Source organism: Dromiciops gliroides, chromosome 1 (genome assembly GCF_019393635.1).
Source record: "Dromiciops gliroides isolate mDroGli1 chromosome 1, mDroGli1.pri, whole genome shotgun sequence".
Taxonomy (NCBI): domain Eukaryota; kingdom Metazoa; phylum Chordata; class Mammalia; order Microbiotheria; family Microbiotheriidae; genus Dromiciops; species Dromiciops gliroides.
The window spans coordinates 666,724,920-666,751,008 of record NC_057861.1 but is presented as its reverse complement, the minus strand read 5'-3'; the positions used below and the strand labels follow the sequence as shown (position 1 = coordinate 666,751,008).

Sequence of the window (26,089 nt, the reverse complement as noted above, 5' to 3'; positions counted from 1 at the left end):
TTTAATGGCCACACTTAATAGTTGCTGGCATGGTATCCTGTGAATAAATGAGACCTGACTGTTTTCATTTTTCCTAAAGTTTAACTACTTTTCTAGAGTTTGAATTCCTAGGATCATAGATTTAGATCTTGATCTAGAAGGGACATAAGAAGCCATCTACTCCAATCCCCTCATTTTGTAGATGAGGAAACTGAGGGCCAGGACTAAGTGATTCGCCCAATATCTCTCAAGGAGAAAATATCAGAAGCAGGATTTTAACACTGATTTTCCAGGGCCAGTGCTCTTTCAGCTATACTGTGCTGTTTCTCATTATACTTCTCCAGCTCATCCTCTAGCCTTTCTCCTTCAAAGTATGTGTGTGGGGGGTGGCTAGGTGGCGCAGTAGATAAAGCACCAGCCCTGGATTCAGGAGGACCTGAGTTCAAATCCGGCCTCAGACACTTGACACTACTAGCTGTGTGACCCTGGGCAAGTCACTTAACCCCATTGCCCTGCAAAAAAAACAAAAAAACCCCAAAGTATGTGTGTGTTGGTGGAGGAAGAAGCTTCAACTCTATGGAGGGTCTGGCCAAAGATTAGGTGAAAGGGGAACATAATAGGGAAACAGGAATATACCATTTCTCTTATTGGGGTGAAATCATGTTTCTACCCTCGTTGCACCTAGGTCTTCTATCTAGGGCCAAGAATAAAAAACCTGGTCTCTCTTCTCTATGGCAGCTTTCAGATAAGTGAAGACAGAGATGATGGCCCCCATGAGTCTTCTGTTCTTCAGGATCTTTCTTCCATCATAGGAAAATCTATGTATGCCATTCTTCTGGTTCAAAACTCTTCAGTAGTTCCATATTGCCTCCCTTGCCTAGCATTCAAGGCCCTTTACAACCTACCTTTTTGGTTTCATCTGCTAGTGTGTCCCATCTCACCCACACTATATTCCAACTGAACTGATTTCCTCTCAAGCCCCTGAACCTATCTGTGCTTTCCACCCCTTTGGCTTTGTTCATGATGATCTCTAAGCCTGGAAATGTCTTCCATCTCCCTCTTGACTTGAGGATTTCCTAACTGCTCTTTAAAGTCAGTCTCAGATTCTGCCTCCTCTAAAAAGCCCTCCTTGATCCCATACTGTTTAGCCCTCAGGCCTCAGGGAGCACTTCGTGTCAGACAATTTTCATCCACTTATCGTGGAATTCTGATTATTATATTATATTTCAATATCTCATCCCCCTACAAAAGTTTCTGGGATTAGGTTCCAGGTATCATCTGCAGTTTCTCTGTCTCATAAAACTTTTTTGCTTTACACACAGAAGTATCTTAGTAAATGTTTGGTGAATGAATGAATGATCTGTGACCAGATCATCTCCATACTTGTTTTTCCTTTTTTCCTCTTTTCAGATGGCCAGCACAAGCTCTGTGGAGTCCATGGCAGGGGCGGATGGCTGTGGTGGATTTGGAGGCGTAAGTGTCAAAAAAGTTAACCAGTTCCATGAGGCAAATAATTGTATTCACACAGCACACAGATGTCAGGACGGTTTTCATATAAAAGACATTCAGAAAGTAAGATTTGAATCAAAGGTCTAATTAACTTGCCAGAAGGTGATCTAGAAGAGAATAGTTAGTAACAGTGGTTGTCCGTGGCTTGCTTACGTGTGTCTGCTATGACTTAGAGGCTGGTAAAGTAGTCAACATGCAGATTTTCTAATAGAACAGGAGGTTCATCAAGTAGACAGGGGTTGGAATAGATGACCTCTGGAGTCTTATCCATTTCTATATCTGAATTCATGGTATTATGCTTAGAAACTTCCTCCCCTGCACCATGGTGAGTTCTCTGCTATAAGACCTAGGGCTCCCTACCTCTTGGAAAGCAGAGGGAATTTCACCCTAAGACAGTAGGGAGCAACCCCTTCCATCAGCTCCAAAGATATCTGCCTGCCTGGGATGTGTGCTAGGAGATGGTACGAGTAGCTTTGGAGCTGGTTCAAAGATGAAATTAAAAGCAGTCTTTAGTGGAGCCATTCCCTCAGCCTTGGAAAAAAACCTATGTAAATGCTTTGAGCATCCCTTTCCAACGAGAGGGTTATTGCATTTTTTAAAGGTGTGTAAATGGAAGAAAGTCTATACCCTTGATTTAGAGTCCCCCAAAAGCTTAGCTCTTAGCCCAAATTGGAGGGGGGAGGCAAAGTAAAACAGGGAAGATAGAGAGGAAGTTTGCATGTTATCCCCTGTGCTGAGGAGTTTGCCAGACGCTCCATGGAGATAATGGGTAAAGGTGGCAGAACAGGGTGAGTGGATATAGTAAGCCAGCCTCCTTCCATACCTATATATTTTTTTCCTTTCACACACTTCTCACTCTTGAGGCATACCCATATTTAGAATAATAATAGTGAGAAACAGGAATGTACCATTTCTGCCTGAAGTGGAATAACTGTACCACTTGGTGGTGGTAGTGGTTCTAATTTGAATTTCCTAGTTCACAAAGTTAGCAATGAGTGCATACAAGGACTTCCTCTTTAACATTTTCCAAGGAGAAAGGCTAATACCCAGCAAGGAAACAAAACATTGGTAGTCAACAAGTTTGTATATATCACTAGTGCCTAGTGTAGTGCTTTATACATAGTAGGAACTTAATAAATATTTGTTGAATTGACTATATTTTTTAATTAATTTTTTTTGTTTTAAGCACATCTTTCCAATTTGATCCAGCAAATACTTATTTAAGCACCTACTATATGCTTAACCCTGGGTATTGTGATGAAATAAGATGATAAATAGAGATGAAATTAGATATTGTTCCTGCCCTCAAGGAACTTATACTCTAGTAGAGGAACCATATATCAAATAAGAATATCAAGTAAAGAAGTTGACAAGGTACTTACTCATAGAGAAGAAGAAATCATTTCTAGGTGAATGAATCCTAGAAGACTTCAAGGTGGTCCCTGAACTGAGCCTTGAAAGATGGGAAGGATTTCAACAAGTAGAGAAGAAGGATACACAGAAGAGAGGAATTCATTTCCTGGCACCAGGACTTTTTGTTTTGATAGCACAGTTGTAGGACATTTGAGATTAAAGTGTCATTAATTATATGTTTAAGACCTTGGAGATTTTTCATTTGTTATGATGTTTCAAGGCTCTTGTTTACATTTGCCTTTTAAACAGATATGAAGATACCATATCTGTTTGTGTATGAGATTTTGTGTGTATGTCTGTGTGTCTGTGTCTGTCTCTGGAAATGAATGTGTGTCTGCCTGTATGTGTCTCTATCAGCTTGTGTTCTGTGTGTATTGATAAAAAGAGAGGGAAACTGACTATATGATTTCTCTTTGCTCAGTAGTTGTTAACTCTTCTGTGTGTGTATGTATATACATATATTTGTACATACACACATATGCATATATATATATATACACACACACACATGAGAACATCCTGCCATCTTCAGATACCAGTGATCTCTTAAGTAGCAGGAACAGAACTGAAAGAGTCTAAAAGAAATTGGAGTCCTACCTTCCCCTTACATATGCATGCAGAGAATATACAATCATAATTAGGATTCAAAGGAACTTTAAAGGGGGAAAATGTCACAAAAATAGGTGAGAGGGAAGATGGAAGAGAGAGTGGCATTCTCCCTCCTCTCTGCACCCTTGCCTTGGTTTGCTGAATGTCCATAAGTATCTAAGCCTCAGGACTTTTTTTTTATACTTGGTCAAAGTCACCATTTTTCCTCTCTTACCTTTTGATGTTGCTTCCCTGAGTTAATGCCTATCCCTGTATGTATGTATGTGTGTGTGTGCGTGTGTGTGTATGTGTGTGCACACCTGAGCAGGCCTAATAAACTCATAACACAGAATTACATGGGTACTGTACTGGTCCCTGTTTTTCATATGTGCTCAATCCTGGGGATCTGAAGCAAGTAGGAGAAAAATGCTGCTAGGGTAATCAAATTCCATAACAGGATGTATTGAACAGTGCTTGACTCATAGACTCATTGAATTGTTTGTCTCCATTTCAGCTTGACTCCAGAAAATCTTCTAAAAATAGAAGAGACAAAGAGAAGCAAACTTGCAAAAGCTGCAGTGAAACCTTTAATTCAATTACGAAAAGACGGCACCACTGCAAACAGTGCGGGGCTGTAAGTACTTCAGTCTATAAGTTCTGTAGGGTCATCTCCCTCCAGCTATATCCATGGCTATATCAAAAACTTTACTTGTCGCTTTAATAGTCTCTAAATCTTTGTCTACAGCTGCCCTCTATAGAGCTCTGTCTCTCTGTTTCTATCTCATTATAGAGAAAGCTAGTGTATGTACCTTGTCTCTGTAGTTGAAAGAGAATTGATATAATATTCATAGCCAGCATTTATAGAGTGCTTTAAGATTTGCAAAGTGCTTTATAAATATTAACTTGTATTATCCTTACAAAAACCCTGAGAGGGGGGCAGCTAGGTGGTGCACTGGATAAAGCAGCGGCCTTGGATTCAGGAGGACCTGAGTTCAAATCCAACCTCAGACACTTGACACTTACTAGTTGTGTGACCCTGGGGAAGTCACTTAACCTCATTGTCCCACCAAAAAAAAAAAAAAAAGAAAAGAAATTAAGGTGACATAAAAACTAAACATAACAAAAACCCTGAGAGGTGGGTTCTACTAGTGTCACAATTTTACAGTTGAGGAAACAAAGTCTGAGGTCCTATTGGAACTCTGTATACACTATCTTACTGAGGTTCATGACAATCTTATGAGACAGCTACTAGAGGTATTAGCCACCCCATTGTACAGATGGAATCTGAGGCTCCAAGAAACTTGCCCAAACTCACGTAGCTGGTGTGTGTGTGAAGCAGAATTTGGATTCAGACCCAAGTTTAGTACTATTTTGCCATTTGTATATAAAGTACTTTGTAAACTCTAAAGTGTTTTTATAGATGACATATACATACTATATCTATCTATGAATATAGATAGATATGTGTGTATAAATGTGTTTATAATTATGTTCTATTATATATACATTGAAAAGCAAGTTGATGTAGTGAAGAGAGAGCTAGTCTCAGACTTAGGAAGATGTGGGTTCAAGTTTTATCTCTAGCACATACTAATTGTGTGACCCTAAGCAAGTCAGTTAATGTCTCAGTACCCCATGAAATTTCCTAAGGGCCCATGTGGGCTGACAAAGACATGACTGTAAGGTTTTCCTTTCCTTTTAAGCTTTCACACTTTCTCTGTCAGGACTCTGGGTGTAAAAGTGCAGGATTGAGGGAAAAGTTTATAAGTAGGAACCAGACTCAGGACTTATTTCTATGAATGATATTTGCCTTCATTATTTTTCCCCTGGTTCAGCTTTCTTACTTTTAAAAGAAAGTAAGTGTTCATTAGAATGAGAAAGAACTAATGCTGAGGTTTTTGAAGGGCTGAAATTGGAATTTAGGCTAGGTAGAGCAGCTGTGTGGAGTATGAAAATGAAGCAGGTTTGATCGGAGCCCAGCTAGGCATAATAGGCTAGGTAAATGTGTCCTTACTCTCTTACTCTTTTTTTTTTTTTTGGCAGGGGAAATGAGGGTTAGTGACTTGCCCAGGGTAACACAGCTAGTGTCAAGTGTCTGAGGCTGGATTTGAAACTCAGGCCCTCCTGAATCCCAAGGCCAGTGCTTTATCCACTGTGCCACCTAGCTGCCCCTACTTTCTTACTCTTGCTCCTCAGCCTTAGGGCTAGAGTACCATCTACACGACTTGGCTGAGAGGCAAACTAGCATAGTACAGAAAGGCTGAACGTGGAGGTTGGGTTGTGAATTCATCTCCAACATGGACCAAACTTTGTGATGGGCATTTTGACTCTGAGTCGCTTTACTTCTGAAAGGTACTTGTGGTACTAGGAATACCTACCTCATGGGGTTGTTGGTAGGATAATATGAGTTGGGGCAGCTAGGTGGCGCAGTGGATGGAGCACCTGCCCTGGAGTCAGGAGGACCTGAGTTCAAATCCGGCCTCAGACAGTTGACACTTACTAGCTGTGTGACCTTGGGCAAGTCACTTAACCCCAAATGCTTCACCAAAAAAAAAAAAAAAGGATTATATGAGTCAACATATATAAAGGAAATGTTAGTTATTATTATTTCTTAGAGACCCAAAAGAGAGAGACAGAGGAAACTGTTTTGGGAGCTAGAAAGGAAATTGTCCTATGGCAATAGATTGATTCTGGAGCAAAGGAATTTTTAGGAAAACTCTCTGATAGGCACAAGCACTTCTTCATTTCAGCTGAATGCCCAAGAACATAAAGGCTAAACTGGCACAGGTCCAGATTTCTGCTTTCCTTAATGCACAAGCTATCTTCCAGATATAGATTAGCTTTTACTACTTTGCAGTGGACATTTTTTAATCTTTATTTATTAGTTTCAAGTCATCAAAATCTTTTTTCTCCCAAGGGCAGACTGTTACATCGTTGTTTAATGTTAAAACAAAAAAATGTCCCCACAGAATAGATGTTGTTGAGAAAATATGTTTGGAATTAAGTTATTAACAATTTAGAATTCAGCAAAGGTTATTCCATTTTGAAGATTGGCAAACAAATCAATCAGCAAATTAGCCCAAGCACAGATAAGGCACTCTACAAATGGCTTCCCTTGGGCTTTCTTTTTTTTTTTTTTGGATGAAACCACATTTTCTGGCTTTCATTTAATTACTAGCACTAGAGAACAAGAAAATCTTCCCCTTTACAAACAGCAGTGGTCCCCTCATTCTGCAATTGAAATGTGTGACCTTAGTTTTAGAAGCAGAATCCCAGTGCTGATGTTTATTTGGAGCTGCCCAGGGGTTAGCTGTGGTAAAGCTACTACATAGAAGTTTTTCAACATATTTGCTATCTTCTAGAAATTTATTTCTAGTCCCTCAGTGCATGATAGCTGCTAAACAATGTCTCAAAACACATTTTGAATCTCAATCTCTTACTTCAAGGGCCCGAGGCTAAAGGAAGAAGGTTGTTTTCTTTTTCACATAGATGGAAAAGTTCTCCCTTCTGTTCAGAAAATGTTGCTTTAGAAGTCTACAAGTATAGATCTCCAATCATAATAATTAGCATGTGTAGAAACACTTTAAAGTTACAAAGCACTTATATACACTATCTTAATGAAGTTCACTATAATCCTACAAGATTGCTACTAGAGGTATTATTTTCTCATTACATGAATGGGATATCTGAGGCTCAGAAACTTGCCCAGGCTTACAGAGCTGGTGTGTGTTTGAAGCAGGATTTGGATTCAGCTCAAAACTCTAGCAGTCTATCCACTGTACTCTGCTTCTCTGCTATAAGCTGGCATCTACTGCCTCTTTTTTCTTTCTCTTTCTGCTAATACTACTCTTTTGTATAGTAAAAAACTAGGAGAGCAAAGGGATGGATAGCAACTTATGTATAGGACCTGGACTGTGATTTCATTGATATAGGGAACTCCCTCTAACAATGCAGTTAGGCATCTTCTCTGTAAACCTAACAGTCTTAGATCAAAGGTTCTTAATTTGAGTCCATAGATATATTCCAGAAGATCTGTGAACTTGGATGGGGAAAAAAATAGCGTCCTCATTTTCACTAACCTCTAACTGAAATTTAGCCATTCTTCAGTTACTGAATGTAGGTCACAACATTATTCTAAGAAGGGGATTGAATGTTTCAACAGATGGCCAAAGACATTCATGACACAAAAAAGGTTAAGAACCCCTGTCTTAGAGAGATGCTTAGAGCACGGAGAGGTTAAATGTAATTACACAGTCACTCTATCAGAATCAGAATTTGAACCCAGGTCTTCCTGATTCCGAGGTCACAGTCTTATCCTCTATGGTAGTAGGGGAAAACCAAAAACAATTTACTTGTTCATAATTGGATACAAGTACAACAAGTTGTGTTGTATCATGGTAGTGGAATATTATTAACACAGTTGTTTTTTTAAAAGGACAAATATAAAGAATCAAATCAATGTAAAAAGACGTATGAAGTAATGTAAAGCAAAAAAAAAGCAGAACTAGAATAACATTTACAGTGACCATGAGTGCAAAAGGAAAATAGACACAGAATGGTTAGGTTATTATTTTTTTAGGGTTTTAAAATTTTTTATCAAAATGTAAATAAGATGGGGGCAGCTAGGTGGCACAGTGGATAGAGCACTGGCTCTGGATTCAGGAGGACCTGAATTCAAATCAGTCTCAGACACTTGACATTTACTACTGACTGTATGACCACTGGCAAGTCACTTAAACCCCCATAGCCCCGCCAAAAAAAGATAATAGACCAGTTCAAGACTAAATGAACTCCATGCCTTAAATTCTTTTGTCTCTCACAAGGCTTCCCCTGTTCCCGTACTCCTAGCCAAGTTTGTTTTCTTCCTAAGACTACCAAGGTGGTGTTCACCTTCCTACGCCTGCTCATTTTACCGGAGGACTGTACCAACTTGTTCCGTTCAACCCTGTTAACATGGAACCTAATTTCTCTCAGGAGTGTTGTTTCACCTAACATATTTTCAAACGAACCTATCATAACCTTAGGCAAGATATACCTGTGTCCCCTCCTGAGGAGGACTTTTAATGCTTGGTGCTTGGTGAGTAGAAAAGGAGTGTTTTACTTCTACCTTGTGTGTACGGTGGGAATCACAGTGCAGCTAAGCAGTCTGGTTCTGAGAGACAAGTCATTAAGCCTTGACTCCCTGTTGCCTTTCTGGACCTGACAATATACCACAGATTTTTGGTTACAGTATCTGTGCTCGGAAAACACAGAATGGCCTGGTAAAGGCAGTCAAGTGCCTCTGCCCAAACTCCTACTGAGAAGACACATTGGGGATGGATGACCTGGTGCCAATCTTAGCATACTCCAGCCCCTTCCATCCTTTCAGAGACAAGGTCAATAGAGACCTTATAAGGGCAGGCCCATGTAAATCTGGGAGAAATGACAGGTGAGGACTCTGCTGTGTGGGATATGATGGCTAAGAACTTGTTTGGGACAAGAACAGGATGGTTTCATACGCTGATTGAGATAGTCCCACTTAGGATCATAGAACTGGAAAGGACCTTAAAGGATCATCCATTCCAGCTCCTCCATTTGGCATATGAGGAAACTGAGGCCCAGAGAGCAGACCGGCCTGATTCAAGGCCATCAAGCAATAAGCAGCAGATTTTAAGGTTCAAAACTCAAATGTTCTGACTTTACATCCAGTGTCAGGGTCAGGAAGTTAGTGAGGAAAGAGGAGAGTGCTCTGTCAATAACACCTCCATGCAAAGTCCTTCTATCCTAACATGCTGAGGACATGCCAGGGGAGCATACCCTAATTGCTTTAGGCCAGATAACTCGGGGGAAATGCCATGTTCCACTTGTTCTCAGTGGCCACAGTTGAGGCCAACACTGAGGAGACCCCAGCTTTTGCTCCAATTTCTTCTTATGTGCATAGTGATTTACCTTCAGATGAATCAATCACATCCCTAAATAAAAACTTTTCTGTCAACCTGGAAAGCACTATATAAATGTAAACTGTTATTATCACTTCCCACATGCCTAGTTAGAGGGTTGACCACAATTTGAGGGAAGGGTAGGAGATAGGGACCCTCCTTATCAGAACCTGAAATGAGTGCTGTTATGTTGTCCTGTGCCTCTAGGTGGACATAACCCACACCTACACTTTCCCATTATCCTTAGGAAGGTAAAGTATTTCAGAACATAGGATATGTCATGGAGTCAGAGTATCTGGGTTCAAATCCTGGCTCTGCCACTTTCTACCTTTGTAACTTTGGGAAGGCACATCCTTTTTTGGACCTTAGCTTCTTCATCTATAAAAAGAGAGAGTTGGACCACAGAGTACAATATCCACTATTGCATATATTTTTTACTTATTTTGTTAGACATTTCCCAATTACCATTGACACTTCCAGACCAGATGACTTCTAAAGTTCCTTCCAACTTTAAATTGATGTTTCCCCAGGCTCCTTGGCTTATGAATAACCTTCGATTCTGATTTGTGCATTGCCTGAAGCCTGACTTTCTTCCCTTCTCTTCCCCACCCCCAACCCCACCCCCCACCTCAATTCTAAAAATAACTAGTGATTTAACCTTCAAGTAGGTCAGTGAAACTCCACTGGAAGTCATGTCCCAGAAATGTCATTCTGTCTTCTTCATTATCCCAGAGCTTTTAAAAGAAGTGTATGGGGGGCAGCTAGGTGGCACAGTGGATAAAGCACTGGCCCTTGGATTCAGGAGGACCTGAGTTCAAATCCAGCCTCAGACACTTGACACTTAACTAGATGTTGTGACCCTGGGCAAGTGACTTAACCCTCATTGCCCTGAAAAAAAAAAAAGAAGTGTATGGTTTGGGAAAAACATATAACTTGGTTAGGAAAGGTGCAAGAAACGGACAAAGACACAAAAGCTTCCTTCTATTTTCCCCTTTGAGCATTTTGATTGTCACCAAGAGACAGGTTAAGTTATGGTTAGTATGCTCTTTTTACTAAATCAGGGAAGTAAATGATAGATTTCTAGAACAGTGTCCACCAAATAAACTGATTTCACACTTTAATTATAAGTGTAAGTCTTCAAAAAAGATATCTTTAATTCTCTGATACACTGACTGTAATTCATATCTGAATAATGAATATGAACTGACATAAGAAAAATTTTTATTGCCCCAAACGAGAAGCAGTAATTCTCCGTTCCATGATTTTAAAAAATTTCCTTCCTTCTCATCTCTTATATTCAGCATTTATAATGAAACATTTTCCTTTCAGTGATAGGTAAAGAATAACATGTCATCACTTTGATGCACGGTGATTTGTGGAAAGGTGCTCAGAATTAAGGCAGATAATAGTCGTCCAGGAGTCGTGTTTGCAAAGGAATGTTTCCTTATGCAAACTACCAGTCCCGAATAGGTCCTGTCTCTGAGGCTGTGGTGAACAAAGGAGAAAGCTGGAGGTGAGTAATCATGAATCTGAATGTTTTCTGTTACAGCTGGTTGGTTTGGGGACATCCACTCTTCTACTTAAACGTTAGGTGTATTGGGAACATTTCAGTGTCCTGGGTTCTCTTCCCTTCTTTTTTTTCTCTCCTTTTCTTTTTTTTTTTCTTTCTTTTTTTTTTGGTGAGGCATTTGGGGTTAAGTGACTTGCCAGGGTCACACAGCTAGTAATTGTTAAGTGTCTGAGATTGAATTTGAACTCTGGTCCTCCTGAATCCAGGGGTCAGTGCTCTATCCACTGTGCCACGTAGCTGCTCCCCTCGTCACTTCTAACCTAAATTGTTGCATTAGCTTTCAGATTGATTCCCTGCTTCCAGTCTTTCCCCTCTTCAATCTACCCTCCACACAAACTGACCAAAATACTTATTCCTAAATACATATCTAACCACATCACTCTCTTACTCAAAAATCTTCAATGTCTGCCTCTTGCCTCTAGAATAAAAATGCAAACTCAGCCTGGCATTTAAAGCCTTCCACTGTTTGGCTCTTACCTATCTTCTAGTTTTATTTCATGTCACCTCCACTCATCCCTTTTCCAGTCAAAGTGAGCTGATGCCTGGACATAATAGTTCATCACCACCTCTTTGTCTTGCTTGACTAACGTGTGGTCCTTATCTAGAATGTATTCACTCCTCACTTTACCTTATGGACTTCTGGCTTCCACTTCCCACTCAAGGCCTTCTTCGGTAGTGCTTGCTTCCTCTTGAATGATTTATATTACTTTGTATCTACTTTTCTGAATCTACCTTTATCTCTCCAGTAGAGTTTAAGCTCCTTAGGCCAGAACTACTCTTTTTTGTATCCTTAGTCCCTACCATACTTTCTTTTACATATACTAAGCAAGTCATCGATATTGATTGAATTAAATTTTTTTAGGAGGGGCAGCTAGGTGGCACAGTGGATAAAGCACTGGCCCTGGATGCAGAAGAACTGATGTTTCAAATGCGACCTCAGACACTTAACACTTACTAGTTGTGTGACCCTAGGCAAAGTCACTTAACCCTCATTGCCCACCAAAAAAAAAATTTTTTTTTTTAGGAAACTCCAGACCTGGGAGACTTTGTCCTGCAATTCAGCTGTTAATTCTTCTTGGAATTTGATGGTGGTTCTGTTAGGCTATAGGAATTGTTGTTTCATTTCCTTGCTTCTTTCTGTCTTTTCTCTTGCCTGCAGCATGAAGAAGAGCCCTGGATTCAGTCAGAGAACCTGGGTTTGGATGCTGATTCTACCACTTACTGCCCTTGTGAGATTGATTTAACCTCTACGGGCTTCACTTTCCAGCTCTGTACAATGAGGAGATAGATTAGATGACCTCTATGGTCCCTTCCACATCTAAAGCCTATAATTTAATTCCTTCCAGAAAGATGATGCAGAATCAGCAGCTACTGGGACATGTAGTTTTGATTCTTCAGTATTTTCAAAGGCACTTGAATTCTAGCTGCTTTCTGGTGAGCTTTTAGCATTTCCTGTGCTGGGCAGATAGTGCCTCACTAATGCTGTCTGCCCTAACTAAGTAGATAGATGACCATAGTCTGGGCCCAAACAGCTAAAAAATGGGCTTCAGCTTCACTAAAATAAACTATTAAAAAGCCAAAGAGATGTTTCCTGGATTGAAGAGAATAAAAATAATTATTCTAGGTTATTAGACCATTTCATTATTGTTACGGTGATATTCCAAAAATATATTAAACCCATACTGCAAAATGTGTTTCACAAAACACCATTAGCGCAGAATATGGGTGGAAGATCCTGGATTTGTAGTCAAAAGACATGGCTTTCAGGCCTTCCACTGGTACTTCTCTTTTGACCTTGGGCATGTTGTATAACCTTTTTCAGCCTCAGTCTCTTGAAGTTAAAATGGGGACAGTAATATTTGCACTACTTCAACTCTCCAGGGTTTTTGTCAGGCAAGAGTTTTTTGTAGATCCTAAATACTAGAGAAATGTATATTATTATTGTATTATTATTACTTGTAAGCTTCGGAGTAATGGGATTAATGTAACTTCTAGGAATTGGGTTACTGAATATATAATAGAAGAATAGATTTTTGTGGAAGGTTTTCCGAGTAGTTTACTTCATTTGAAAACATAGTACCACCCCCCCCAAAAAAGTCAGTCAAGGAAAACTAGTTGATTCCATGTCAAATCAATTCCACAGTAAATTACTTAGATTGCTAAAGCATAAATTGAAAGCATTTCTTATATTCATTAAAAGTGTGTTTCCTCTTACTAGCTGTGTGACCCTGGCAAGTCACTTATCCTAATTGCCCTGCAAAAAAAAAAAGAAAGTGTATTTCCTACCATCAAAACAAAATTCTTCTCTAGGTCTGCTTAGGGAGCTCCCAGTACAAGAAATAATGCTGAGTATTGCTGAGACCCTTGTTTCTAGGTTAAAAAACATTTTTCTTACGCAATTTGTCACTATTTCTCTTAAAATGTTTCACTTTCTACCTATTTCATTGGGTTATCTCAAGGGGAGTGCTCTGTAAAGCAATATAAAATAGTGTAAAGCACTGGATTGAGACCCAGCTTCATCACCATCATCATCAGATAGAATTGAATCTAGAGAGGTTTTCCAGAAAGACTAGTGTGCTTCTAGTATAGTCCTCAAATTATCTTTGACAAGGAAGCTGACATAAGTCAGCATGTCCTAGCACATTAGTTATCACATTTGCAGGGGAAGTTATTTCTTTTGGAATTATTTCATTGTTATTCAAAAAACTTATCTTCTCAAATCTCTTTTCATATATCTCTACTTTGAAAATGGTTTCCTGGTACATCCATTGCTTTCTCTTGGGGCTGACCTTTAGTCAGTGATTCTATTCAATTAAATCAGCTGTGGAGAGGGTAACAAGCTTGATGCTAGGGATACAAAAAGGAAAAAAACAGTAGTATGGTACAGGGTGTGAATATTTTAGGAAAGACAGCAAGTAGAGGAAGACCTTCAGAATTGTCACAAGGCCTTGAGATTATGCCTTACATAGGTCAGTGGAAGGAAACTGGGGTGCTTAGCTTGGATTAAAAGAGTTAAGGAGAACAGGATAGCTGTCTCAAGTGCTTAAAGAGCTGTTGTATGAGAGATTCAGCTTGTTCAGTTTGGCCCCATGGGGCAGAAGAAGGAGCCACAAGTAGAAGTAACCATTAGCAGATTTTGGTCTAATAATCTGGAAAAACTTGCTACATTAGAACCTTTCCAAAGAGGGATGAGCCACCTTGAGAGGTAGTGAATTCCCCTTCAGTGGAGCCAGCAGAGGGCTGCCTGACTACTTATCAAGGGTACTATAGCCAGGCTTCCTATACAGTTAAAAGTAGAGCTCTGAGGTCTCTTCTGAACCTTAGATTCTATGATTCTGTGACAATATTCCAAGACACCCCAGAGGACTTATTTTAGGGCTGGGCTAGAGGCTACAGTCATAAAGTCTGTGCTTCAGGCATCCAGGAGCCACCTTTCTTACCAGTACATACTGAGTGAGAATTCACTGGACTTGAGGGATTAGTGAATGTTTAAGTAGGTCAGTATAGTCTTGGAAACAAATCCCAAATCAGTGGGGGCTATGTGAGCTTTCCTTGGAAGTAGGACTCAGTTAACCTATTGCATTTTTGTCTATAAAGGGGGCGAAAGGGGTAATGACAGGAGTACATAATCTAGGGCCTGTTAGGAGTTAAGCACATTTTTCTCATTAATTTTCCATTTTTCCTGACCTAATTTTTGCCAAGTGAGAAACTTACTGTGTCATCCCAGTTGCCAGTCTCCATGCTTGGGGATTTTAAGCTTCTAACCTGCTGAGAATAGTAGTGGGAAAACTATTTTTTGGTACCTGGAACACACTTCCTTAGCACTTAATAATGAAGATCCCACTTGAACAAGAACTGACTACTTCAGTATTCATGCTCAGTACCACCCCTCCTCCAACCTCCCAGCCTGACCTCCATAATTCATGTTGGGAACAGATTTAAGATAAATGTTTAATGGCATTTCAGTCATCTGAATAGAAAAAAAAACATTCTCAGAGGGGATGACAAAGCAGCCTGAGTTCCCTTGTAGGATCCCAGGCCTAGATTCTGTGTTCTTCCAGAGATCGAAGGTAAACTGAATGCTTGGGTTTTGTTTGTTTTTTAAGAGTTTTTGAAAGAGATTCCAAATGAAGGTTGCCCTATTGGAAGGCTCAGACTCAGGATATCAACAGAAACTCAACAAACATCCTCTATCCCCAAAGAAGCTCCTCATAGACCCAGCTGGGATGACTCATTTGCCAAGAGCAGTTGGACTTGATAAAAGAAGTAACAATCCCTCATTTTAAATCACAGTACAAACACCTGCTTGTGAGAGGGGAGGGTTTCCAATTAGCTTGGTTTTCTAGCAATTCAAAACATAGGAACAATGATATGCTCATTATGAATCATTCTTATCTACTTATCTGTTCAGAATAGATTCCCCCAAAGGACTTTTTTTGTAGGCAATCCTTGTGAGCCTGGTTTGAATTTGTTGAAGGGTAGGGTTAATGGGGTCCTCATCTGGATCTAGGAGTTTATCATAGTCTTGGGACCTTCTTCACCAGGACCGACCAGTTACTCTTCTGTAACTTAGCAACTTCTACAATAGCTAGAAGCACTAAAAGCTCCAGTGGTCACACAACTTGTGTGTTTCGGGCCTCCCCAGCTCCAAGGTCAGCTCTCTATTCACCATTCCATATAGGGAATGGAGCTGTGACTTCAGGTGAGGATGCTCCTTTTTTGATGATCTCTTAGCACCTAGAACTCTACCTTAGAAGTGACTTGTCAGGGGGCAGCTAGGTGGGCGCAGTGGATAAAGCACTGGCCTTGGATTCAGGCGGACCTGAGTTCAAATCCAGCCTCAGACACTTGACACTTAACTAGCTGTGTGACCTTGGGCAAGTCACTTAACCCTCATTGCCCTGCAAAAAAAAAAAAAGTGACTTGTCCAGGTTCACATGGCTAATAGATGTCAGAGGTAAGACTAGAACCCATCTTCCTCCTGTCAAGGCCAGCTCGCTATCTATTGTGCCACATTGCCGTTCATTATGTCCTTGGAAATAAGAAAATTGTATTTCTCTTTTAAAAGATTCAGACTTTTTGGTAATCCATGGAGAATTATTGGCATTTTTACAGACTTAGTGAAGTTTGCTTATATTATCATTGTTATGTTAAAAACTCTGAGAGGGCAGCTAGGTGGCGCAGTGGATAGAGCACCGGCCCTGGATTCAGGAGTACCTGAGTTCAAATCCGGCCTCAGACACTTAACACTTACCAGCTGTGTGACCCTGGGCAAGTCACTTAACCCCAATTGCCTCACTAAAAAAAAAAAAAACTCTGAGAAAGAAAAAAACAATTCTGTGAGAGCAGGAAGAGAACCCCAAAGTTTGAAGAGGTCAAGTCTAACTTCTGATACCATGTAGGACTCTCCAGGGTCGTCCTGCTCTCGCTAGGGCAGAGCACATTGCACTGTTGGTCAGGTCTGATCCTTGTCCAGTTCTTCTTTAAATAGGTATTATCTCTCTTTACTGGTCCAGCTTCTATTCTCTAGTCCTACCCAGAGTAAGTCTTTATTCCTTTTCCTTTGGCAAGTCTGCAATCTGTCTTCCCTCCCCCTCCAATTCCTAGTGTCTGCACTATAATACCATAGGATCATTGACCTACAACTGAAGGGAACTCGATTGGCCACCTGGGTCAACCCTCTCTGTACACATGAGGGAATAGAGGCCACGTTTTAGAAGGGATATTAGCAGACTGCATTGCATCCTGGGGAAGCCAAACAGGAAGGTAACAGAGGGTAAGAACAGTGTCAGGATCAGGTAAAGGATCCAAGGGTCTATATGGAGAGAAGACTTGAGGGACACATATAGGTCCTGCTTGTTCTGCTTGGCCTTGGGCAATTTGGATGGAGGATTCATAAGATGGGTCTAAAAAAGTACACATATTTCAGGAAGGTACTGAAGATGGACAGGGAGCCAGGCCTAAAATGGATCAGAAGGAAAAGAGCAGGCAGGATCGACTGCCTTTGGGAAACTGCAGTGCTTTAAAAACAAGCCCAGGGGCAGCTAGGTGGCGCAGTGGATAGAGCACCGGCCCTGGAGTCAGGAGTACCTGAGTTCAAATCCGGCCTCAGACAATACTTACTAGCTGTGTGACCCTGGGCAAGTCACTTAACCCCAACTGCCACACTAAAAAAAAAAAAAAAGAAAAAAAAAGAAAAAAAAAAAACAAGCCCAGACTTCCTGAAACATAACCCTATATTTAAACACCAGTTTTCTTCTTCTTCTTCTTCTTTTTTTTTTTTTTTTGGTGAGGCAATGGGGGTTAAGTGACTTGCCTAGGGTCACACAGCTAGTTAAGTGTTAAGTGTCTGAGGCCGGATTTGAACTCAGGTCCTCCTGAATCCAGGGCCGGTGCTCTATCCACTGCGCCACCTAGCTGCCCCAGTTTTCTTCTTCTGATGACATATGGCTGCAAATCATGGATGGTCACAGTGTGCTCAGAATCAAAATTACAGATCAGCCAAAGGCAATGGGAAGAGGCATGGTGGATATGAGCCGGCCATGGCCCTCGGCCCAGGGGCAAGCTGAGCCAAAGGCAGCTAAAGTTTCTCACCCAGGAGACGGAATGCCCAGGAAAGGAAGGAGCCTCCAGCTAGACCCAGCTGTGCCCAGGCTGACTGTGGAACCTTTGACCAGCCCCATCTTTTCTCAGACTTGTGGTTTGGGCCTAGATGATCTCTGTGGTCCTCTCTGTCAGTCTTCTAATACTGTGAATCACCATTCCTGGGACACCCCCTGCCCAGCATAGAGACTTCCCTGCTTGACATGTTCTGTGATCCCCACTAGAACAGAAGCTTCTTAAGCACAGGGCTTCTCTCGGTTTTTGTCTTTATATTCCTGGTACCTGGCGTCGTGCCCTGCATCTCGTGTGCACTTCATAAATGCTTTTCCATCACACTCTACTGCCACCCCAACATACACGCACCTCCCATTGAAATCCTCTTTCTTCACAGTTCAGTCCAGTTGCCACCTCCTCTGGGAGGCTTTCCCAGGGGCTTAACCAACTCAAGGAAAATTCTCTCTTCTCAGATCTCTCTTGCCTTTCTGTTTGACCTTTCCTATGCATTGATCATACTCTGTCCTATGTACTGTAGTTATTTGCATATGTCTCTTCCCTCTGCCAAATCATAGATTCCTTGAGGTCAGTAAATGTGGTGTTTTTCATTCCTATGTGGTCTTTCCCCTACCCCAGCACTTAACACAATGCCTGCTACTTAGGAGGCCCTTAATAAATGTTTATTGACTGATCGACTATTCTTTGTTTTTTAAGTGACTTGCCCAGGGTCACACAGCTAGTAAGTGTCAAGTGTCTGAGGCTGGATTTGAACTCAGGTCCTCCTGAGTCCAGGGCCGGTGCTCCATCCACTGTGCCACCTAGCTGCCCCTGACCGACTATTCTTAACAAGGCTTCCTTAAGACTTACATGAACTAATGCAAAATGAAAATAGCAGAACCAGAGAACAGCTTTCCAATAGTAGCCATATTGTATGATGAGCAACTGTGGATGACTTAGCCGTTCTCAGCAATACGGTGATCCAAGACAATTCTGGAGGATTTATATTGAAAAATTCTGTTCATCTCCAGAGAAAGAACTGATGGAGTCTGAGTGCAGATTCAAGCATACTTTTTCTTTACTTTCTTTATTTTTCTTGTGTTTTTTTTTTAAATCTGTGTTTTCTTTCACACCATGACTAACATGGAAGTGTGTTTGGCATCACTGCACATGTGAGAGAAAATTTTAAACTCAAATATTTTTAAATAAATGGTAAAAATTGGTTTTACATGTAATTAGAGGAAAATATTAAATTTTTTTTAAAAGAATAAAACATGAGGCCTTCCTTGCTATATGATAGGCACTGATTCAGACATGATTGTTAGGTTAAAATCATGGGAATATTTTGAGTTGTTTTCCCCCAAAGTTTAGTTTATAGTCACAGGCTATCTTATTATCAGTTATACCCATAGGACTTACCACCCCTGGTGAATTTTAACTGTCCCAATTTGAAAGTATACCAGTATATAATAGTATTAGGCCTAACAGGCTCTCTAGAATCTCACTATTTCCAGAACATAAACTTGGAAGGTCCCTTTTCTGATAAGTTTCAATGCTCCTGTCCTTTGACCCACCCCCGGCATCATGGAGTCTGCTCGGCAGGATGACTGAATTTCTACAGTCCATCCTATGATATATTTGAGCAGTGCCAGTGCCTGCAGAACTGTCCTTAGAGGCACCACAGAGAGACAGGTACCCGTCTGGTAATGAGAGTGCTTCATGAGCCTATATTTCTCCCTCACCCCTTCCTCCAGAAGCAGAATATTATTGCACCTGAAAACAGCCTCTTCTGTAGCCACCTCCAGCTGATGGACAAAGGGAAAGTCTGCTGCAAGCTGTGGGCGACCATTCCAAAAGCCGAACCCCTGGTGCTGTACCTGCAAGGAGGCCAGGTAAGAATGGGGCGGGGGAGCTTAGAGAAGTGGGTCCGAGGATTTGGCTTCCTTTCTCACCATAGAGACATGAGCTGGCCCACACTGAATTTAGCTCAAAGCCTCTGAGATTTCACATTTTTTCCCTGAATTCCTTGGGCTTGGGAGATTGCCATTTGAATGTCAACTCACCATCTATCCCACGCAGCAATGTTTTGAAGAAAAGCAAGCAGGAGAACATGACTGAACTTGGAGTCACAATAACTAAGTTTAAGTTGTGTTCAAATTATAGCTCCGTTCTTTATTGACTGTGGTATTGTAGGAGGAGCCCAGGGCTTAGAATTGAAAGACCTGGGTTCAAATCTAACTTACTGGCCATATAACCTTGCACAAGTCACTTCCTCTCTCTGAAGCTGTTTTCTTACCTATAAAATGGGGCTAATACTATGTACCCTGCCTTCCTCATGGGCCTACTATCAAGTTCAAGTGAAATAATGTATATAATCAAACATTCTATAACTTGAAAATTCAGTATAAATGTAAACTATTATCATGATGATTTCAGCACACATTTCATCACACTTAACACTTATTAAACATGTGCTGGGCTCCAAAGTAGAGATAAAATACCATGTGTCCTCAGAGGCAGATTGTAAACAAGTATGATGTTACATCTGGATTGCCTCTAGCCTGAGAGAATGCAAAGGAAAAAAAAAGGTGATTGGGGCAAGGTTAGGCCTGGAAGGTTTCTTAGAAGAGGTGAATATTGACCTGAGCCTTAAGGGAAATTTGGCATTGGACTAAAGGGACAGATGGTAGAGCATTCCAGCTGAAGAGACGGCTTGGAGTCAGAAGCCCAAGGGATGTATTGGGGACAGAATTCAAACACATACAGGACTTGGAGTCCAAGGAGGGAGAAGTAGAAGTCAAGCATATGATCCTTTTGCATACATCCATTCTTATTTCTCTCTAGGATGGGCGGTCCTCCCGGACAATCCCTCTTCCTGGCTATGAGGTGACTTTGCCTGGACCTGCTGAGAAGCTGGAAGCGAAGTACACACTGAAGCTGTCTCAGTCCCACCAGACTCTGTATCTTGGCGTAGAGGATGAGGAACTCCAGCGGAGGTGGATGGAAGTTCTCACCAGAGCTGCCAGAGGAGAAACAGACGATCCCAGGGCCAGTATTGGGAATCCCCAGGGGCCCTGAAAAGCCGGAGCCCATCCTGGGCACAGCCACCTAAGGCATTTGGTCCTGGACTTTGGACATGGCTAGCTTGACGGGTCTGCAGAGGAATGCCTCCTGTGGATCCTTTCTCCCTGTAAAAAGTGACCACTTCAGAGGAGCAAAGCAGTCAGTGACCCTACCGAGTCAGACCCAGGCTTCAGGGCCAGTGAGCATGCCCAAGAGTGTGTGTACGCGTCCATGCACGTGTGTGCATGCGCACACGATGTGTGTTTTCACGCATGTGCTCTTGAGAGAGAGTGTATGTGTGTGCCCATACTTGAGCATAGCAGGCCCGAGCTGGGCAGAAGACAAGGTAGTCACGGAAGAGATCTAGGCCACTGATAGCAGTCTGGTTTTGTTTTACATTTGTGTCCATCTATTTTTCCCCAGCTGTTCCAAACCTTTTGGTGTTTCTAGATATTTATCCCCTCTCTCCCACCTGACATGTAGACTCCGATTGCCTCAGGACTGGAGGAGACTCACACCTTTAGGGAGGGATGAGGAAAGCAGGGTAGTGATCCCACACACATCCCATCCTGAGCCTGGCAGATGCTGACCTGTGGGAGTCTGTAGGTGGATGTGCACTTGGCAGGCAGGGTTATATGGTATGTTGCTTTGTAAACAAATAGTCTTAGTTAATGATGGTGTTAAGTGATACTGACCTTGGAAAGAGGGCAAGGAGGAAATTCGTTGTATCCAGAGTTTGCCCTGGATGGCTCAAACCCTTGCTGATTCAGGCTGAGTCCCTAGCACCATTCTTCCTGCTGTTTGGTTCAGGGTGGAATATGTTAGTCCTTAACTAACCAACAGTGCTAAGCCATGCCGAGGCTTGGACCAGGCCCCAGCTTCTCCTGTCTTGAGCAGTCTGGGTTTCCTGATAAAGCAGTCTTTGTGAAGTATCTTTATCCATTAAGCTGTTTGTCCTTACTGTTTGGAGATGACCCTTTGAAAGGGAAAATGCTGTGGAGAATGACCTCAGGATCATTGCTGCAGCCTTCCAGGCCCTCCCCGTGGGCCTGCTCTCCACCACCACCTGCCTCAAGTCCCCTGGCAAACACTGTAGGTAAGGGGAGACCTTTGTAGTTCTACTTAGGGCATTTCTGATCTTCTGTATTCATAGGAAGGTGACTTGCTCAGTTGTTCAATTAATTTTCCAATAGTCCAGGATTTATTTATAATTTGTAAATAATGTTTCATACCTACCACCAGAAGTTTAAAATATTGAGGTTAATAACAGGATTTAGTATGTAGAGTGACAAAATGTTTGTATGAATTTGTCATTTGCCCTTGTTAACTGGCATTTGTTTTGTTCCCAAAGGGAAGTGCTTGTCTATTTAAATAAATGCCCTGCAGCCAGATGTTGTGGAGACAGCTGCTGTTCTGTTCTGTAGCTGGGGGGGGGGGGGGGCGTGTACCTGGGAGCTGAGACATGGGAGGGAGGGTTTTGGGGAGAGTGGTAAGGAAGACCCATAGAAGACTATTTTCTAGTTTTCCCCATCCCCACTCCCTTTCAGTCTCCTCTTACCTTGCCTGTCAAAAGTCCCTAAAAATGATTTGGGAAAATGGTGCTTTACTCTCTGTCCCAGCCAGGAATGGCCTAAATGAATCAAGGCAGCCCCTTCTCTGTAGCCAAGAGCATCTTTGGGGAAAAGAAGGACTATGGGAGGTGCTATGATGACAGAATTCATTTGGTGTTCTTTTCTCCCTCTCCCCAGGCCAGTTTTCCCATCTGTGTCTAGCCCTCTCATGGGATCTTTTTCCTCCAGAGAGGTAGAGTGGGCTGTCTTGGGCCACAGTGCTTCAGGGTGCTGAGAAAAGAGCACTGCCCCTCTCTCCCCTGTTCCTAGAAGTAGCAAATTACACAGTTCATGTTCCCCATCTGTTGAGGTTCCACTCCTGGGAGTGCTCAGCACTGGCCTATTTCCATAATTGAATGCAGTGATAACTTATCTCCCATTTGGTACTCCACTCAGGGCCCTGCCCATTCTCTGAATTGCAGTGTAATCCTTGTGTCATTCATGATACGAAGGACCCAGACACATATTAGAGGATCTCTTTTCCAGTCTTCTGGGTTATAGTCCCAACCCAGAACACCTATACCTGGTACCCCCAATATTCAGTTCTGTAATGTGTAGGCATATAGTAGACAGTACTACAGAGGAAAGCATTATTGAGTAGAAGGGAGATACAAATCAACGGAATGAGGGAGCATTCATTTCACAGATATACATAAGTCCCCAAAGTCACAGCTCATAGTAAGAGACGTCCTCTGGTAGAGGTCCTTCCTCATGGATCCTGGCACTGCAGCTAGCTCGACTCAGGTCTGTCTGTCTCCCTTCTCCAGCTCTGTCTCCCCCTCTCTTCCTTACTCTTCCTTCCCTTTTTCCTCTTCTCTTCTTTTTCTCTCTCTGTTCTTCATTCTTCCTCCCTTTCCCTTCCCTCACTCTTTTTCTCTCATTCAGTTCTTTCTGCCTACTCCTCAGGGTTCTGTAGCCCAGGCAGAGAGGCCCTGGTTTCTCAAGATAGCCGAAAGGATTTTGTAGAGAGTCAGTCCTCCATTCAAGTGGCCAAGTGGGGATTCAAAACAAACAGCTTTCCTAGTTCCTTTTGAAGAAGTCATCCTCTCCAGAAGGCCAAATGCTCTCTTAGAAGAGGTAATCGCTAAGTGTGGATTCACTCTCTGATTAACCGACTGTCACTTAGCAAAGATCAGGTTGTCAAAGGAATGAAGCAAAAGGCAGGACAGACTTTTCCATGGTTCCCGAGGAAGGTTCAGAATGGGAGGACACAACTAAGGGGCAGGGGTGGGGGAATCCTGGTGGGGAGTCACAAGGACGCCTAAGGTGGAAGGGACTTCAGTGTTGCTTTAGACTAACCCTCTACCTGATCTCTGACAAGTGGCCATCCAGCCGCTGCTGAAAGACCCTCAGGGGTGGCTTTAGGAACAGCTCTCACTGGGAAACTTTCCTTTACATTCAGCCAGAACGGTTTCCTCTACACTGTTTCTTCATTTTTGTTCCTAGTTCTGCCTTCGGAGGCCAAGTAGAATAAATCTAACTCCCCTTTCCACCAGATAGCACTTCTAGTACACAAAGGCAGCTATTAACTACATCTCTTCCGTCTTCCTTTTTTTTTTTCAAGCTAGTCATCTCCAGCTCCTCCAACTGACCCTTGTTTTGCATGCTCTCCAGTGCCCCCACCATCCTGGTTACTCTCCTGGACGGGCTTCAGTTTGACAATGCCCTTCTTTCCAGGAGAAGCATGAGAGGTCTGGGGCAAAAGAGGCACCTAAGACCGAGACAGACGATGCTTCAGCTTTCCACAGGTCTGAGTCATAACTCTACCACGGCCCCTGTTTCCTTGCCTGTAAAATAGAGATAATAGTAATGGCCTTCAGTTACCTGGCCTGGTGGAAAAGACACCGGGTATAAAGTCAGGAAGACCTAAATTCAAATATGCTGTCAAATAAAAGTTAGAGCCTTAGTTTCTTCAGCTGTAAAATGAAGATATTGAAACTTGCTCGACTTAAACTCACAGCTTTGTTGTAAGGAAATGACCACAAAGTCAGGTTATAATCTGCCTCCCAACCAAATTGGAGGTGGGTGGACTGTGGCCCTGGCTGCCGGTTGCTCACAGAATGTGGTTCCAGTCTCTCATGGGGACCGACTTAAGAACTGTGGCAGGGAGGGGGAGGCAGATGTGGGAGGTGAATTTAGGGCTTTTCTTGGTTGAGCTGAGATCCTGTCTTACTCCCATATGAAAGCTTCATATACTCTTGCTGAGACATTCTAATCTGCACTAACTTCTCCTATTTCTGCTCATTATTTTCTTGGATAAATGGGTTTACTTGCTCTCTGGAACTTGTGATGGTCTTTTGTATAGCTAGCATTTGGTGGGAAAGGGGCTAAGCCATGTAGTGGAAGCTTAGAGGTACCTCTCCCACAAAGGGATAGCTACCAGAGAAGCTAGTAACTTTTTTTTTTAAGTGAGGCAATTGGGGTTAAGTGCCTTGCCCAGGGTCACACAGCTAGTAAGTGTTAAGTGTCTGAGACCGGATTTGAACTCAGTTACTCCTGACTCCAGGGCCAGTGCTCTATCCAGAAGCTAGTAACTTTTGAACCTAAAAGTCACACACATTCCTTGTCCAGCAGTTTTCAGTGGGACAGACAGATACCAGTCTATTACCTTTTGTCTCAGGAAAATTTAGTAGCCAGCCTCATGTCTTCTCACCTCTAGCAAAGAATCAGTCTCCTTTGAGGACAGGTGGGCAAGATTCCGGAGGTATCTCTCTGTGTCCCCATGTGAATATATACATCTTAAATGAGCAGCATATGCCTTATGCTGTAAAGTGCTGTATAAATGTGATTGTTATTAAGAACACAAGGTCACTGCTACACCACCAGTTGAGTTTCTCTGAACTCATAGCTTTTGTCATAGACCTGAGCTGGTCTGTGAGCATTTGGTTCATACAAATGGATGTGCTGAGGGCAGCCCCTTCCAATCCACAAATCCAGAGCAGGAGCAGCCATGCAAATAAGTTGAGCATAGATGCCTTGGGGGATACCAGTGGCTGGCGAAGTGGCCCAGTGATCATCTCTGAAGGTTTCAAACCCTGAATAGGATGAATCTTGGATTAAGCTGGGATAGGTGGTCACTGACAGGTCATGGAGTGGGCACTTCATGAATATTTGTTCAATTAAATTGAATGGATATTTCAGTCACAAAATTCTGTCCTCTTCCTGATCCCCTTACGTTCTTTCTCTAGCAGTTCTATGTAAAATGCTTTTTTGTACTCCTAGAATCTAGGACATGGGAGGCACTGAGAGTTTGCTGAGTTGCTGTCGAAACATCCCATTTGCCTTCTCCCACTTCTTGAATGTCTTAAAGCATCATACCATTAAAATACAAATGTCTGTGGAAGGATGATGACACATTAAACCTTTATTGGGCATTAAAACTCAAGTGTAAATTAGTTCATCGCAAAGGGTGGGTGACTTGCCCAAGGTCACAAAGCCGCGTGGCAGGGCCAGAATTTGAATTCCAATTTCAACTATCGTTTTCCACTTAACCCCAAAACCCTATGTTTGCCCCTGGGTCTAAGATTCTGTGGTTATTTAATCATAAAACCCTAAATGTCACAGAATCCATCTCCCTCATGATATACTGAGGAAAATAAGGTGGGATGGGAGGGGACTAGTAGGTGGGGCCCAAGGGCGGGGGGGGGGGCGGGGCGGGGCGGATTGTCTAAATTCGCACAGTAAATCGGCAAGCTGTGGGGAGAAAAATATGGGGGAAAGGAACAACTCCTGGAGGGGATGCCCTGGGCAGCTCATAGGCAACATGGGTGGTAAACTTGAAATTGTAAAACCCTGAGACTTGCCAATTTGCTGGGGTCTCTGTGTTTACCATGGGTTTAAAACTA

General features: G+C 42.2%; 1 protein-coding gene across 1 annotated transcript in view; it reads left to right on the top strand.

Moving 5' to 3' along the window:
* Positions 1-22,025, top strand: part of FGD3 (FYVE, RhoGEF and PH domain containing 3) — a 188,143-nt gene extending 166,118 nt beyond the window's left edge. Inside the window, 6 exon segments of the mRNA XM_044000771.1 lie at positions 1,390-1,452; positions 4,004-4,123; positions 9,615-9,658; positions 12,002-12,206; positions 19,326-19,463; positions 20,416-22,025. Coding sequence (XP_043856706.1) covers positions 1,390-1,452; positions 4,004-4,123; positions 9,615-9,658; positions 12,002-12,206; positions 19,326-19,463; positions 20,416-20,649 — 804 coding nt within the window. The 3' untranslated portion in view covers positions 20,650-22,025.
* The last annotated feature ends 4,064 nt before the right edge of the window (positions 22,026-26,089 follow it).